Raw genomic sequence first — 17,508 nt, 5'->3', positions numbered from 1 at the left:
CCCTTCCATGTGGTTCACTAGAAAAAACAAATAAATAAAAATTGATCACCTTGGGAACATTTTCTTAAAATTCATTGAAATTTGTGAACAAATTTAAACAAGTCGCTGTCCTTTTTTTTGTTTATCCATAATATAGTTGGGTATGGAGAAAAAGTTGTTGATAAGGATAACCCCATTAGTGCTTCCAAAACTTTTTTTTTTTTTCTCTGCTTGTCCTATTCTGCCTGATGCCCTAGCCAATGGGGCAGTTGGACAACTTCTCAGCCAGTTAATTTTACTTTTTTTTTTTTTTTTTGAGGTGCTATGACCACATATATATTATTATTTTTTAATTATTATTCAATAATAATTAATGAATATCGATGAAATCTTATCTCGATGCGTAAATTCAAACTCGTAAAATGTATTGTATGGTATCGTATATAGAAGGCTAAATAAATTAACACAATTAAAATTCCATAAAATTCAATTCCCATGAGATCGGTTTGATTTTTCTCTCTTTGGTATAAAATGAGAAGAAGGGTGTTTTGACCCGTTGGCTTCTGCCTGTGCTTGTCTGAGAATATTTTCTTTTAACATGCAGAAATAAATGAGTGATTGAGTGGCCTATTGGTATTTTTTGAAGTTGAAAGGGTCAAAGTTAGAATAGTGAGAAAATTATTGTACAAAAAGAAAATAAATAAAATAAGTGAAGAGTAGGGTCTAAGGCCACCCACTCAAACAAAAGAACAAAGGGATCTCATAGAATAATACCACAGAAGAGAAGCAAGAGTTGGTGTGTTCATTACATATATATGGAGAGAGAGAGAGTCAGAGAGGCAGTGTGGGAAATGCCTTCACATTTAATTAATGTGACCGGTTCTGAGCATTCAAGACGGTATCTCAACGGCCCACATATCAATCCATCATGAACAGATCCTCCTTTATTACACTTTGAATAATCTACTAGTTTAAAATTGTTTTCAAAATGCTGTAAATTCACAACATTAATATAAAAATGTGGTGACATGTAAAAAACTATTTGATAATATTTTAATTTATTTTTAATAAATAAATAATTATAAAATACTCAATTTTAATAAACAGAATCATAAGTTTTAGAATAAAATTTAATTTTTTACATTAATTAAATAAATTAAATCAAGAGAAAAAACTGAACCAAATAAAAAAAATACGAATATGAAATAATTATGGTAAACAATACTAAACTAGCAAGAGTGTTACCTCATATTAAATGTTTTAAGAAAATTAATTTTTGTTTTTAATTTCTAATATAATTAAGAATATCAAATATAAATAGAAAAACAGAAGAAAATTTGAAGTAAAATTGAAGCACATAAGATTATAAACTTTTTAAGATTCTTTGAATCTTAGACTATTCAAATAGAACTACATAGAAGTAGCTTTCAACATTTTAAGAATCTTATTCCCCCCTTTTTCTTCTCTTTCTCAAAATCAAACTACTAGACTTCATTTTATAGACACAATTGAAAAATAACAAATTATAAGGAGGTTCTAAATAGATATATAGAAATGGATGTTGGTAAAAAAAAAAAAACTTTTAATTGATGAAAACAGATATATTTGTTTGTTTAAAATTCAAAATTATTATTTTAAATGTTTTTTATTATAAATATTGATCAGATTTATCCAATTTGTAAATGAGAATCCTAACTATATTGAATGAATTTCATTAAAAAAAATTAATTTTAATAATATTAAACAATTTATAGATTAATACTTCAAATTTTCAATTATTTATACTTCATATGTTACATTTTTTTTTCAAGAGCTAGAAATATTCATTAAACCTTGAGGGAGAAGAAAAAATCCCTTCCAGAACATTGTACAAAATTAACAAGGGTCAGAGTGAGGATTTGGCTTGGTATATCAGCATCATCCGCTATTATAGCTCTCAAACCTTTCTTTGAGCTTACCAACCCTCCATACAATACAAAAAACAACAAAAGAACCTTCCATCCCAGCACTTACACTTCCATGCCGAACAAAATCCTAGAAAAAACAACAAAAATTCCCCTTATACCTCGTTCAACCTTTCCCTAAGCCAGCAGATTCACAAAACACAGCAAGCAAGGCACCACCACAATTAAAGGTACCTTCATAGCCCTCAAAACACCAATCCAAAAGCAAACATAATAGAGCAACGATTAACATAACAAAAGGTTAACATCATACTAAAAAAACTTACTCAAAAACACACAAGATAGGCTTTTGGAGGTGAACTCCCCATTTGGCTAAGTCATCAACTATTTGGTTAGCCTCTTTCAACACATGCCTTATCTCCCACCTTTCTGCCTCTTTTTTAAACCTCTAAATCTAAACAGCCATTTCCTCAATCTCCATGGCACCCTTTCGGGATTTTTGATCCATTTCACAACATTACAATTATCACTTTAGATCACAAGCGAATAGTGTTCCCTCCATCTCAAAGCAGAAAAAATGAGAAAGGTTTCTCCTACAGCCATTGTTTTTGCCAAGGTAGAGTTCGCACAACCCATAGACTTAGAAAAAATGGCTTTAATTTCACCTTTCTCATTCCTCAAAATACCCTCAATTTCGACTGGCTCGAGGCATCCATTCGTAGCACCATCCACATTGAATTTCAATTTCCTTGTATAGGAGCTTCCCACTTAACACCTTTACAACCACTTTGACCCTTCTTAGCAGCACTAACACTATTATGTAGCAAATAAGTCCCCAGCACACTTGAATACTCATTTGGCCACTTTGCTTTGGCCCATGTTACAGTCCTGATTTTAACTAACACCCAGTATCTTGAAGTGCCCCAACTCTTATTGCTAAAAACCACTTCATTTCTTTCCTTCCAAATGGACCAAACAATTGCAAAAAATGCGATATTCCAAATTCTCTAATCGTCCTTCCCTATTGGGCTATTGTTTTAAATCTCAAGGAATGTACTTGCATCTTTTGGTGACATCCATTTGGCACCAAAAATCTTGCACCGTCAACACCATACTTGCCACACTTCAAAGCAAGTGAAGAAAAGGTGGCTACTGGTTTCACCATGTTTTCTGCAAAGCGCGTATAATGCAGCATTCTCTCTTAGAATCCCCCTAATCGCAAGTTCTTCTTTGACTTTAATTTTTTCGTGCATTACTTGCCACACGAACACCTTGACTCTATGCGAAGCCACCCTTATCCATACCTTTTTCCAAAGATTTCCCCTTCTAGTGCCTACACACATAATATTTTTGCAAAATGATTTTGTTGTATAGTCCCCGTTTGTTTCTCTCTTCCTCACTATTTTGTCTTTGAAGTTTTTACTAAGCTGAAACTCCTTTAGAAGGTTTCTTAACTCCCACTCCTGTCCTCCACCTTATCTTTCCCTACCTCTTCATTACCTCTTCGTCCCCTATGGTGCACAACTTTTTCCTTTAATGCCTCTTTATACGTCTGCTCCCTCATCTTCCCTAGTTTTGTCCTCTTCCTTAACTTTAGTCCCCTCCTTATTTTTAAGTTTATCTACTTCAAACACTCTGATTTGCCTACCATAGATTATTCTACCATGTCCCATGTGAATGGCCTTTCGCAATTCTCTTTTCTCTCTATACTTCACAAATGCGTACTTAGAGTCCACTACTCTCCTTGGCCAAGGAATATAGATGTCCACAACAACCTCATATTCATCAAAGCACTCTTTTAGCGTTCTCCATTCAACATTTTTACTAATATTTCACACAAAAGTCGTATGCAATCTACTCCTCCACTTAGCCACTCCCACGAATCCTCCTTGCCTCTACTGGATGAACCCCTTCCAACTTGCCAAACCCTATGCTCTTACTCTCTCGGCCTCTCTAAAGCATTCTCTCTCATCTCTCTCATTTTTTCAATTCATATGTTACATTTTAAATATACATTTGTAATTATGTATAATTATTATTTAAAAATAGAAAAAAAATAAGTATTCATGTGCTATGAATGTGACAATAAATACTATTAAGTTAAAAATATGAGAAACCAGAAAAATTATATTAAGACTTTGAAGGTGGAAACATAAGGAAAAAAATTATAACAAGGGTGTTTTGCTTTTTTAATACAATACACAAATATTATTTCATATGAATATATATATATATATATATATATATATATATATAATCATTGGTAAGTTAATATTAACCAACTAAAATTCAATTGATTTTTAAATTCTTTTTCTATTAAGATCACCTATCTTTTTTCCAAAATTCAACATTACAAACATAAAATTATATCAGGAATTAAATAGTCATTGTCAAACTCTCCCTCCTATAGTGAAGCCAATACTTGTTAGGTATCTTGTTCACTTTAATTTTTTTTTTAAGAAGTGATCTCTTTAGTTGTTGCTTAATATGAATGTTTAAGTGATTTTATTGCACAATAATTTAACAAAAAAAAAATCTCCTTCCTTGACAATGCATTATGATCGCAATAATAAATTAGAGATTGTGAAATTTTTAAATCTCAATTTCAAGTTTCGTCGTGTATGAATTACATCCAACTTTATATTAATTTGTTTATTTGATATTTTATGATTTTATTCTGCTTGATTTAATACGTTAAAAGGGTTATTTCATTACAATTGTTAACTGCAAATGTAATTTCATAACAAAATCTCCTTTCACAATCATCTAACCATTGACTTCAGTCCCACACTTTTACTTTTTATTTTCTACTATTTGCTGTAAGTTTATTTAATTATTTTTAATATTTTTCTTAACTAAAATCTAAAATTAAATTTGATATCTATTTCCCTATGGTGGCCTTCCTCGCGTGTGCCATATAAAACTCAATCATAATTCTTAAAATGAATTCCAATTTAATTTATTAACAAAATGAGGGTAATTTCTTGAATTTATAACTTTATATAAAAATTTGTAGTGAAGATGAAGATATTGATGATGAATCATCAATCATTAGGCATTTTTTTATTCATCATCCCGTGTATATTTGGATTAAAGCAATGTATTAAATTATCATTTTTTTCCCTTAATAAAGAATGAGAGATACTTTTGATTCCCCACGTCATTGTGGGGTTTGCATGCGCATGAACTTGATAAAGAAATACTTTAGTGTTAAATTATTATAATGTATTATAATGTAATTCAGCTTTATGGAAAAAAATAATCATAATCTATATTCTTTTGGACAAAATATTTTCCCTTTATAGGTGGAATTATATCAGCTTAGAATAAAAATGACAAACTTATTTTAACCTTTTAATTTATACACTAATCAGGCATATTAGCATTTTACTAAATTGCAAGTGTATTTAGTTTTTATTGATAGATTACATTCGAATTACCTTTTAAAAAAAAGTTATATTTGAATCTTTATTCTTTTAATTAAAAAAAATTATGAGTTAACCACCAAATTATATGAAAGCAAATTCTGTGTATGGCATAAATTCTTTGGATTTCCAAAGTGTACTAGGGTAATAAAGTTTTATTAAATATAATGCTATTTAGTAAATAAAAGTACTTCTCAATATCTTCATTTTGACATATGATCTTGCAATTTATTTATCTCTGACTTTAAATTAAAAAAAAACACATTCATAAAGTATGATGTTAACTCAAATTAACATTTATATTAATATGTAAAGCAAATTGTTGAATTTATGCTAATAATAAAGATGATAATTGAGTTTGATATTACGAATCAAGATATATTTTTAGAGTAGGTTTTTTTTAATTAAGAAAAAAGATATTTGAATTTTATTTTTTAAATAAAATATATATATCAATTAATAAATCAAATGCTCAAATGCATATATCATCAAAATAGATTCTTGTAAGATAATAATAAATTCATCGATTTTTTTTTGTGAACATTTATCTAAATAATCCAATTAATTATCTATCCAAGGCATAGAGTGAGTGTGCACGGACAGGACGATAATGCACACAGCATTTCTGAAAAGTAAAAGTGTAATATTATCCTTAGTTTTTTTTTTTTTTTAATTTTTGTTTTGTTTTAGATGGTATCCTAACTTAGTTGGCAACTGCTGTACTAATTAATAATCATGGGCGGCTTTCCCTGTCGGGAGCTTGCAATGCAAAAGGTAAAATCTTTACATGAAAAGTGTTGGCCGTGGCTTTCTTAATCACAAAAAGGAAAAATTATTTGGAAACTCTTCAGTCCCACGCGCTTACCATATTCCAGCAAATTCGATCCTACGCCCCAAATTTTAATACGACACGCGTTGATGCGCGTGGGTCAAAATCTTCTTTTCCAGCAACCCTTTTGTCCAATCACAAACCACCTAACCGCGGAAATTTCTTACTTCTGATTGGCGCGTGCGTTATCTCATTTCTTCCTAGAGCCACTTCGCCGCTGGCACCGCACTAATGCACTGCACTGCACTGCAGTCGCTCTTTTGCAGGCTTGTTATTTTTGAGCTCACATTTGAAAAAAGTTTTACTACCACTATTTATTTATGGACTGAATAATGGGGAAAAAGGAAATGAGATTAAAAAGGTCGACCATCAGTCATTCTTTTTGTAAGAAATCGAAATAATTCTGAATAGCTCAATAATGTTGTTGTCACTTTTCCAAGTTCTTAATTACTTCCTCAGCTTTATTAAGTCAAAATTAATCCAATGGTGGTATCGTTAACTATTTCTTTATTCTAGTGATAATATTTTTTTATGATATAATATTTTAAAATTTTTTAAAATTATTTAAACAATCTAATAAATTATCAATTTTTATATTTTTATTTTAAATTAAATAAATTTTTATGAATAAAGTTTGATTAATTAATTTTAATCAAAATATCACTTTATTATTTTATATTCACATGATGTTGAGATAAGTAAACTAACTGTTCAACTCAAATTCAATTCGGGCCAAATAGATTGGTTATTTTGAGTATTCATTGCTTCAGTTCGACCACTTCAGTTTAGTTTTTTTTTTTTTTTGATAAAATATCTCATTTTTAAGGTTTTAATCGAAATTTCAAGTGAATTTATTAGTTTCGAAATGATCACTCCGCTTTAAAAATATAAACACGATTAACAAATAATATAACAAAACTAAAATATTTTTTCTTTATTAATTTAAAAAATTATAATTATATAATTTTTTTTGAAAAAATAAAGAGCCTCTCTTGGAGAGCACCGAGCACAACTCCCTTCTCTTGAGGAGCACCAATCAGTGCTCTCTTATTTTTTAAAAAATTAATAAATATTATATAATAATGATTTTTTAAATTAATAAAGAATAAAATTATTTTTTTAATATTATCATGTCATCAAACTAATAGAAACATTAACGATTTACTAACAGTTAGACTTTTATGTTCAGTGAAAATTTTTTTAGATAAAATGTCCATTTCAAAAACTAATAAACTCATTTAAAATTTCGATTAAAACTTCAAAAATAAAAATATTTTATTTTTTTCTTTTACTTTTCACATTTATCTTACGTTTGATTAAAATTTAAAATGAGAAGATATTTTACTTTTGTTTTTTCAAACTTTTTACACTTACCCTATGCTACCCTCGACCCCAAGCCACCTCCTTCTGCCTTTTCTTGTTTCTTCTATTCTAGATTCTTTTTTACTCTTGTTTTTCAAGTTTCAACCTTAACTCTCAACAACCAATAACCCCTAAGCCCTCAACCCCACTTGCCGTGACTACCTTTCGCCCTTACCGCGGTTCAACCTCTTCAGTCCAACTACATTGCCTTACACCCCTACGTAGCTTCTCTCCAGCTCTAAGCCCCCTTTCTCCTTCTCCCCATTGTCGACGCCGTTGCCTTTGCCCCTTTATTGCCGACTGATCAGCGGTCGCTGCTGCCTTTATGCCATTGCCAGTTTCCTTCCCTTCCTTTTTTTCACTTGCCTCAGCCTTTCCCTTCTCGATTATGTCGAGACCCGATATCTTCACAAATCTCCCATTTGGCCATTTAGTAATTTTTTGATTTATTGATCTATAATAAATTTCTTCATTTATCGTCTGGGCTTACTTAATTTCATTTGCATGCATTAATTTCATGTTTCGGGTTGCATTAATTTGAGAAATTGTGGAATTAATTTGCATTAATTTCCTGACTTGCTGTGGAATTTGACAAAGTCAAATTGTGGAAATTTATTCATATATGTATATATTTTATACATTTCCATTGAGTAATTTACAAAAAGACAAAATTATTAAAAAATTTTGGTTATTTGGTGTATGACCGAACAATTTCAGTTGCCTCCCAAAGTTTGGTCAGATAGATCGAATTTTGTAAAAGAATCAATTAGTTTAGTTTTCAACCATGGCAGGTCAACAAGCCTTATCCAATCCAATGCCATGACGTTTACAAATATCACGTGCTCACCAATATCATAAAACATGAGATAATATGTAATATTTTAATTAATTATAATTAATCAATTATTAATTTAAAATTTTATTTGATTAAAAATTAAAGTATAATGCATCCGACTATTTGATTTATTGGTTAATGCATGATCTCCTACTTAAAAAGTAAGGTTCAAATCCCCTTCCCTTAATTATCAAAAAAAATTAAAGTATAATGTATTAATTGGATGTAACAAAAAAATAAAAATTTATTTAAAATGTTTTAAATAATTTAAATTTTTTTTTAGATATTATGAATTTCTGTTATTAACTTGATCGCGTATGTATGAGATCGAATATATCCAGTGTCTAAAATGGATAATTAATCCTCAAAAGAATTCTTCAAATTCTTCTAATCCGTTGTGAGAGTATTTATATTTTCCTTTTCTAAAGGTTATGAAGAGTACATGTAATGAGATAATTTTTTCTTATGACAAGCTCGCACTAAGATTGAGCCTTTTTGGGGAAGAGAGAGGGCGTAGAGCGGCAGTACTAGCATTTTAATAATGATTTCTTTTACTTTACGAAATCAGACCTGATTAATCAAATTAAGGTCAACTTTGCACTGGGAACCATTATTCTTTTATTCGTATTTAAATACTTGATTTATTAATAGATACATAATACTTTATCCAAAGAATAGAGATTGAATTTCTATTTTTTTAATTAAAAAAAACCCATCATTCTTTCATTTAAGGAAAAAAAAAAGTAATAATTTTTTTTATTGTGTAATGCTATATACTTCATTTCTGTAAGGACTCTCTTATACATAGATTTCTTTGTCATTAGTTACCTTGTAATTTCTAAGCACATCTTTTTTTATTATTGATTTTTCATTAATGACAAATTTAGTATTTTGTATGAGAAGTGATTAGAAAGTAATATAAAATCTTGAATTTATTCATTTTAAATTTTATATAAATAATAATAAAAAAATAAAAAATTCAGAGATACTGGTCCTATTATTACTTAAACTTTTGTAACTGTTTCCCATGCCAAATGAGGGCAAAATCTTGATATCATCATTTTAGGTTTATACAAACTAGTTCTTTCCCCATTTTCTTCTTCTACCCAAATGCTATAATTGATTGAAACCATGCACTCCCATACCAAAAATGGAAATAAAAAATTAGGCACGCAAATTCTAGTTGGTTCGCAACAAGAGTGGTCCTGCAATATGAGCAGAGGTAACTAAATTCCAATTAATTTTGCCAAATCAAAACAAGTCATGGGACCAACTTGGTTGTCAAGAATTTAGGGATTTGAAGAGAAGTTGATGGAATCAGATGAAAATGGGTTAGAGCTGAGACAGCAAGTTTGAGAGGCTGCCAAAATGGAAATGTTACTTCAGGCAGGATTACTTTCTAGGGGGCTAATAGCATTTTCCTTTTTTTTATTAGGTAATAATTAACTTATATTTAAATATTTAGTTTATTAATTAGTACACGATCTTTTATCTAAAAATAAGATTCTAATCCTTTTCTTTTAATTAAAAAAAAGATAATAATTAATCTACAACACTAAATTATGTTTACCCATTTCAACATAAATAAAAAATAAGATATTTTTGCTTTAATAAATAAATGAAAAACAACCAATAGAAGTATGTCATGTGTAAGAAAACAATACCGCACCATTTTTTTTAATTGTAAATTTTATTTTTAAAATTAGAAAACCAAAGATTTCTTAATTTGTGATGGCATTTTTTATTTTCTTTTTTTTTAATGTTAGGTAATTCTCTCTTATCTTATAATTTACATTTTATTCAATTTGAGATTCAAATTCGAGATTCTCAAAATAAATGTTCCCCTCAGTTAAATCCAAAAATAAGCAATTTCAACTAGTTTATGTCAAGTTGCTTGACAAAGTATTTTTGATGACAATATGAAATACACTATGAGAAAGATTAAAGTGTGTGATAACAGGACTATTCATAAGAAATAAATATTTATAGATTTTATGAATGATTACTTATATTTTATAGGTGAGTTGTCTGAGGTCTAGTCATTGGACACGATAGTAAGACTTTGTAAAACTAGCAGTGAGAAGAATACTTGGTAAATTTTTAATAAATATATTCTCAAATCACAATACATCTCTTTTTTATAAAAAAAATAATATTTTTTATTTTTAATAATTAAAAAAATAAAATTCGATATTACATCATCGATTATATGTCAAATATAAATATTTTAAAATATCTTTTTTATCATTTTTCCAATTTATATATATTTTTAAAAAAAAAATTGATCTACTCATCTTTATAAAAACCTGACAAAAAAAATGATGCTTTTTTTTTTTCATCAACAGGTGCTTTTGAGGATTTATGATCAAGAGTAGCTTAAATTCTTGTCCTCACTTGTTAGCCAAGTTTGAAGAAATTGATTTTCCTTTTTAAATCGTTTCATTTTTTCTTAACTTTCGACTACTGGATGAAACAAAAAAAACTACAAGTGTACTTTTGAAATAATTTAATAGGGTTTTTTTTTAATTTTATCTAAAAAAATATTGAGTAAAATTTAAAAAGTCTTTTAAAACACTTATAAATGACACTTTGATCTAGGGGTGTGCAAACGGTTAGTTCGGTTTTAGACATCCAATAATCAAACTAATTGAACTTTTTTTTAAAAATAATCGAAATCAAACCAAACTAATCGAAATCGAACTAATTCGATTAATTCGGTTCAGTTTCCAAAAACCGAACTTAATAAATTTTTTTGTATATATTTATTTATACTCTATTTTTTTAAATAAATCTATATTACAAAAATATTAAAAATGACTCTAAAAAATTTTAATAAATAAAAATGAATACTCATATAATTTATATGATATAAACATCAATAAATAATTTAGGTTTAATATTTTTTTCATGTAAAATCTCCATAATACCTTTATTTAGGTTCGATTAGTTCGGTTAGAAATTTTCCTAACCGAACTATCCTCACCAAATTAACCGAACTGAAAAATTGAACTCATTTCAATTCGGTTCAATTGTTCGGTTAAATTTATATTTGCTCACCCTTACTTTAATCCATTTTATTTCAAAAGAATGTTTTTGGTCTATTCACTGTTAATACCATTTGTTAACGGTAAAAAAATAAATAAACTTAATACTAAAATATTTTAAGATATAAATATTATTTATATATATTTTTAATTTAAGCATATTTTCTTTTAAAAAATTTTGCTCATCTTTCTCTCAAAACTTTAATTGAAAAAACTTAAAAAATTTTGATCTGAAGGCTTGAAAATTTGAAACTGTATCTACTTTGAAAACCATTAATTGTCATCATACCTTTTATTTTTCCAACAGTTTGATATTTTTTTATTGAAAAGAACGAATTATAAGAAAATTTTTTATTTGATGGATACTTCAAATTTGATGATGTCAAGTTAGTAGATTAATTTCTTACTCATGATTGTTAATTTTGTTAAAAAATTTTTATTCAAAATTTATTCTCTGAGATTAAGGTTTAGGGTGGTGTAAAATAATTTGGATTGATTAGTATATATTAAACGTTTTAAGTTTTTTTCATCTCTGTCAAATATTAAATTTTATTAAATATCAAAGTAAGATAAATTTTCACATTCACAAATCTCGTTCTAAAATTTTATTAAGCTTTAAGTTTTTTTCTTCTCTGTCAAATATCGAATTTTATTAAATATCAAAGTGAATTTAGTTAAATTTTATAAAAGAACATGATTAGAATCTTTTTAAAAGGACATTCGTGTTTTAAAATATTTAAGTAGTTTCGAATATAAAAACTTTTAATTGTTGACTAATAGAGTTAACTATCAAAAGACTAAAAATATTATTTATAACATATATAAAAGGAAGACTCAAAGGGATTTTCTCATTTAGCCACGTGGAGGATATAAAAAATAAAAAAAAAAGTAAAAAGAGAAATAAAAAATAAATAGAAAGAGATCCGCGTACAACGCACGGGCCATAATCTAGTTTTAAACTAAGAGGGACTACGATGTTCTTTTGAAGCGTTTTTTTGGATTTTATCCATACCCTTTACTATTGACAGTACTAACAAATCAAGATGTTAATGGGCTTCAACCTAGTGGGCTTGAACCAAGTCCAAGTTTCAAGCCTTGCAGAGCCCAACAAAAGAATATTGAATATAAAAAAGTAAAAATATATTATTTGTTTAGTAAAATAATGACCTGAGTAAGATGGGGCTTGAATTAAAAAACTTATTGGAAAGAGGCTGGGAATGCAAGTCTGCATTGTTGCTCATGGGTACAACTGTGTACATGTTTAGAGAAGGAAAAGTAGCCTAATAGAAAGAATATAATACTCTCTATCACTTGACAGCTGGAATGATAATAGCATATTAATTTAACTTTTAGTATGAGGAAATAATATCCAAATATCATATTCCTAATTTGACAAATCTTAATTTAAAATTCCAATTTTGTTTAATTATTTGAATGGGTCAATCATACAAATAGGCAAGAGAAGTGTTTCTCACGTTACTTAATATACAATCCATGATTATTGAAAAATATTACTATACTGGTTTGATTCCAACTCATACCCTTAAATTTTTAATTAAGTTACTTAATTAGTATGATATGATGTCAAAATCTTGTATAATGTAACATTTTCAACTATAATTCATGTGGGTGAATGCTACGTTAACATATCAAGGTATAATATTCAAAATAACTCTTATAAGTCAAATAAGCCTTTCTAAGTAATAATTGACTAATTCTCATTAACCAAAATGCCCTTTTGTTATTTTATATTTACGCGGAGCTGACGTTTTGCTAATATGGATGATGAAAAATACAATATGACCACGTCATTATTTAACATTAATATGTCATGTCATTATCTATTATAATATGTGAACATATCATATTAGTATCACATTAATGCCACGTGATATAAAATGATAAATAACATTTTGATTAAATTCTTAATAGTCATAAAGATTTATTCAACTCAAAATAAATATAAAATAACTTATTTGACTCAAAAAAATATAAAAATTTGATTAAATAAAATAAAAATATAAAAAGTTTGAATCTTCTTGAATAATTTAAAAGTTTTTTTTATATATGTTATGACATATATCAATTTAAGCTTTTGAAATAATAAAGATTGAGAAAATCTAGTATTCGAAGGTTACACCATTTGTAATATGTGACTAAGCCCCCGAATTAGAAATGTAGACGACTCCCAATTATGGTAAGGGTATTATTGAGGCATTAATCATGTTTTACTTGGAAATTAAAGCTTTTAAAAATAGGTGGGCAACTCTTTGGTCATTATGGTTTTGAGGTCATACTCATACCTAGTTTTGCCTAAGGTCACTATGGTGGGCACAAAAGTGAAATAAATTCCTAGCTATATACAAAATTATTGATTAGATTTCAGGTGGTGCAACCATTATTAGTTTCCTACGGCCATGCCTATGACATATTATGATTGTATTAATTGCATGTTTGGCTCGCGAAATTATTGATTCGTCTTTTTCATTATAGTCTCAGACTCCAACACTATATTTGATAGAGAGAGAAAGAGTAAGGAAGGAAAGAGAGTTAAAGCAAAATATATATTTTTTTTCTTTCATTTGGCAAGACATAAAAATATGAAGAACAAAGAAAATGAATGAATTTGTATTTTTTTGATTTCTCAAAATCTAATTTTTCCAAATTAAAAAACACTCTTTTTATTGAAATTAATAATTTTATTTACAATTTTATCTTTAATATCTTTTCTTATCTCTTTTTTTATGATACGTTCGTAGCGTAAGAGATCAAATCCTAATATTAGTAAGCCAAAATCTAAAGAAGGTTTAAATACGAATATTGATTCGAATATGAAATGATGCTTGGATAAATCTATGAGCATAACTTTTATTCCTTTTTTTTTGTAGTCTTAATTTGGTCAAAGACAATAATGAATATAATTACATATTATTGCTAGAAAAGATCAGCACTCCAACTAGGTCAGAACTTGATTTAAAAATAAAAAATAAAAATCAAAGGGATTAAAATTATTGCAAATAAATGAGTGAAGGAGTAAATATTGAATGTAATTATTGGTAATTGTATGGAGAGTAGTCAAATTTCTCTACCATTTTCTACCTAGAGCTGTAGATCCTGAGATAGGCTGAGAAAATAATGCCATCTTAGGGAAATAGGGGTAAATAGGGGGAAGACTTAATAATTAGATTAAACAGAGACTACGAATAGATGGATTTCTTGTCCAAATCAAGTTACTTGTAGATTCTAAGCTAAATTGTGATGTTTAATCTAACCCACAGCCATCTGAATTTCCTCAACCTTTTTGACCATCTAACAATTTTACCTCTCCTATTTTCTAGGTTGAGTCCAACTGACAGCTCTACAAAACTAACCAAAAGGAAAAAAGAGCTGCAAATTTCCAATTCCACGCTCTGGTCTGGTGACAATTTTCATCGTACCCGGTGCAAAGAAGCAAGTGTTTAGATTAGAAGGATGCTTGATGTCCAGTTAGAGTAGTAGCAAACAACAACTGAGACAAGTAGAAAGCTGTGTCAATAATTCCCAGGTTCGGGTTATTAGAAGTGCAGATGAAATTGTACTCAAGTTGCATAAAAAAAAAAATTGGAATCAGTACAGAGAATGAGATAAAATTGAAGTCATGAAAAAGTTACACAAACAACAAACCTCAACAACAATCACAATTAGATTTGCAACTTCCTATTTCCCTTTACAGAAATATCATTGGTTGTGTCTAGGTCAGAACATTTCTACAACTCTTGCTAAACATACAGGAAAAGAAAGGATCAATGCACTTGTCCTTCGTTCTGCGTAACTGGTGGTTGCGTCGGAGGCGGGGGCGGAGGTGCTTGAGCTTCCTCTGTAGATGGTGTACCAATGTCCATTGCGGCAAGTCCTTCTAACTCTTGGATTGCGCCAATCACACTGATGTTGCTTTCACTGCTGAACTGAGGCTTCAGTGCTCCAACTGCTTGCTTCACTTTTAATTGCTGCAATCAACATTATTCAAACATAATTAGTAGAACTACATTGCCAATAACTATAGCAAACTAGAAGCCATAAAAGATATCATCAGACTTACAAAGAATTCAAGTTTTCTCTTAGCCTCCCCATAGGCTGCAGCTAACGCCTTTGTGTCCGCTCCTTCAGTTGTCTTTTGTTATAAACAAAAAGAGTCAAGGACAATGATGTCAGACATAATGCAAAGTCTACAGGAAATAACAGCAAAACCGAATGTCTAAACTTTGGAAGTCTATTTATACTACAACATCAAGGCGTTATCATTACTCATATGATTGACCCAAGAATTGACTCCTACTTTGAACCAACAAGCACCACATGCAACAATCCATACTCTCTTAAATAATTCTACATTCTGCATCCATTTTCACTAACAAATAACTAAGTAAAGTGCCAATTTGCCCACCATTGTCTTTAATATTCAAAGAAAAACAAGAATACAAAGAACTCAAATTGCTTGTTGCTTGTGCTACTTTATAGTACCACAATGATTATATAATATTAAATTAACAAGGAATAAATGATTAGAAAGTGTACCACATTACGAATAGAACACAGCATTATACTTCTTGGAAAGCAAAAGGTCTATAACAGAATCACAGCAAAACCCCAAAAACCAAGCACATAAAGTGGCATTACCTTCTTAGGGCGGCCCACGGGCTTTCCAGTGGTTTTCTTGGGCTTAATCGGGTTAGTAGAGACCCCACCAATCTTGGGTGGTCGACCTCTCCGCTTTCCAGGGACCACAGCGCCAGCAGCTCCGGCTGCGCCCTTGGGTCTTCCTCTGGGCCTTGGTAAAATAGGAGCAACAGCAGCCGGAGCATCAGCATAAGGAACAGCCATGGGTTGAACCTGGATCGGCAAAACAGCCGATGGGGGTAACTGGGTCAAGGCCTTAGGAGGCCGTCCACGGCCTCTTTTCACCGCGTTAGCCCCCACCACTGACCTCACCGTCTTCGGTTTCCTCGGCCGACCGGGGCTCTTCTTGGGTCCACTTTTCGGCGGGCGACCACGCCCCTTCCTAGGCCCAAGTGGACCGGCGGGCCCATCTTTCCTGGGCCTTCCGGGGGATTTCTTAGGCCCATCAACCAGAGGTACGGGCTGCTGAGAGTTGGGGTCAACAGTGGGGATTGTGGGCTTGGGCTTGGGAGGGCGGCCGCGGCCCCTTTTGGGCCCAGGAGAAGCATCGGGAGGGTGAGGGGGGGCTGAATCCGGAAGGGAAGCATCAGATCTAGCTGCGGTAGCCAGCTTGTAAGATTTCTTGACCATAACAAGGATACCGTTGTTTTTCAAGCGCTTCAAGTGGTGAGTCAACAAGGCCGAGTGTGTCGGTGGTAAGTCTTTGTAAGCTGACTCTATGTACTTGGCTATCGCCCTTTTACTTGACCCGTTCCTCTCTTTCAAAGCCTCAATCGCCTCGCTTATCATCTCAGAGTAAGGCGGGTGGCTCAAATTAGGAGGGAGACCGGCGGTCGTAGTCGGGTTGGCCACGGCGGTGGAGACGGCGGGGATGATGGGCGGGGGAGCGATCGGGGGAAGAGGGTCTATGGGGATGGACGAGAGAGAAGGGTCCATTTTTTTGGATATGGATGAAAAAATTTTGGGAAAGGGGTAATTTTGGTAGAGAGAGAAAGGATATTTTTTTGGCCAAGGAAAAAAGGGGCAGCGGCTTCTTTTTAATTTTTTAGTGTAAATGGGAACATGGGTAGGAGAGGGTTGGATTTTACGGGAAAGGTCATGCCTTCGGACCGTTGAAACCCTGGTGTTTTGCCTTTATTCTCCGCTTTATTCTGCTCCGCGCTGACGTGGTGATGTGGACTTTTATGTCTTTTTGCTATTTCCCTTTTGTTAAAGTGGCTCAGCCCTTTGTTTACTGGGACATTTTTGTTTTTCTCCTCTTTCTTCTTCTTTCGTTATTTCGTATCTACTTCATTTTACCGTTGTATGTCTTTAAGTTTAAGTTTCAAATACCGAAATGGCTTCTATTTTTCTTAAAATAAATAAAATTCTTTTTGATTTGTCATTAAATGTTGAAAATGAGAGAGAAAAGGTTTTATTATATTTCAAAAGTTTTCAAATCTCTATACTTATATAAAAAATTCAACATTAACTA

At 30.6% G+C, this 17,508-nt stretch overlaps 1 protein-coding gene across 1 annotated transcript; it reads right to left on the bottom strand.

Annotated features, from left to right (window-relative positions):
- Positions 1–14,978: 14,978 nt before the first annotated feature.
- On the bottom strand, positions 14,979–17,087 carry HON4 (winged-helix DNA-binding transcription factor family protein). Its single transcript, XM_018118440.2, has 3 exons — positions 16,035–17,087; positions 15,457–15,528; positions 14,979–15,364 (listed from the first exon to the last, which is right to left on the bottom strand). The coding sequence occupies exons 1-3, from the start codon at positions 16,968–16,970 to the stop codon at positions 15,161–15,163; spliced, it is 1,212 nt and encodes a 403-aa protein (XP_017973929.2). The 5' UTR covers positions 16,971–17,087; the 3' UTR covers positions 14,979–15,160.
- Between the last annotated feature and the right edge of the window lie 421 nt (positions 17,088–17,508).

The sequence above is a fragment of the Theobroma cacao genome, chromosome 3, assembly GCF_053813885.1.
Source record: "Theobroma cacao isolate CCN51 chromosome 3, ASM5381388v1, whole genome shotgun sequence".
Lineage (NCBI taxonomy): Eukaryota > Viridiplantae > Streptophyta > Magnoliopsida > Malvales > Malvaceae > Theobroma > Theobroma cacao.
Note: the sequence above shows the minus strand (reverse complement) of the source record. Positions and strands in the feature narration are given on the sequence as shown.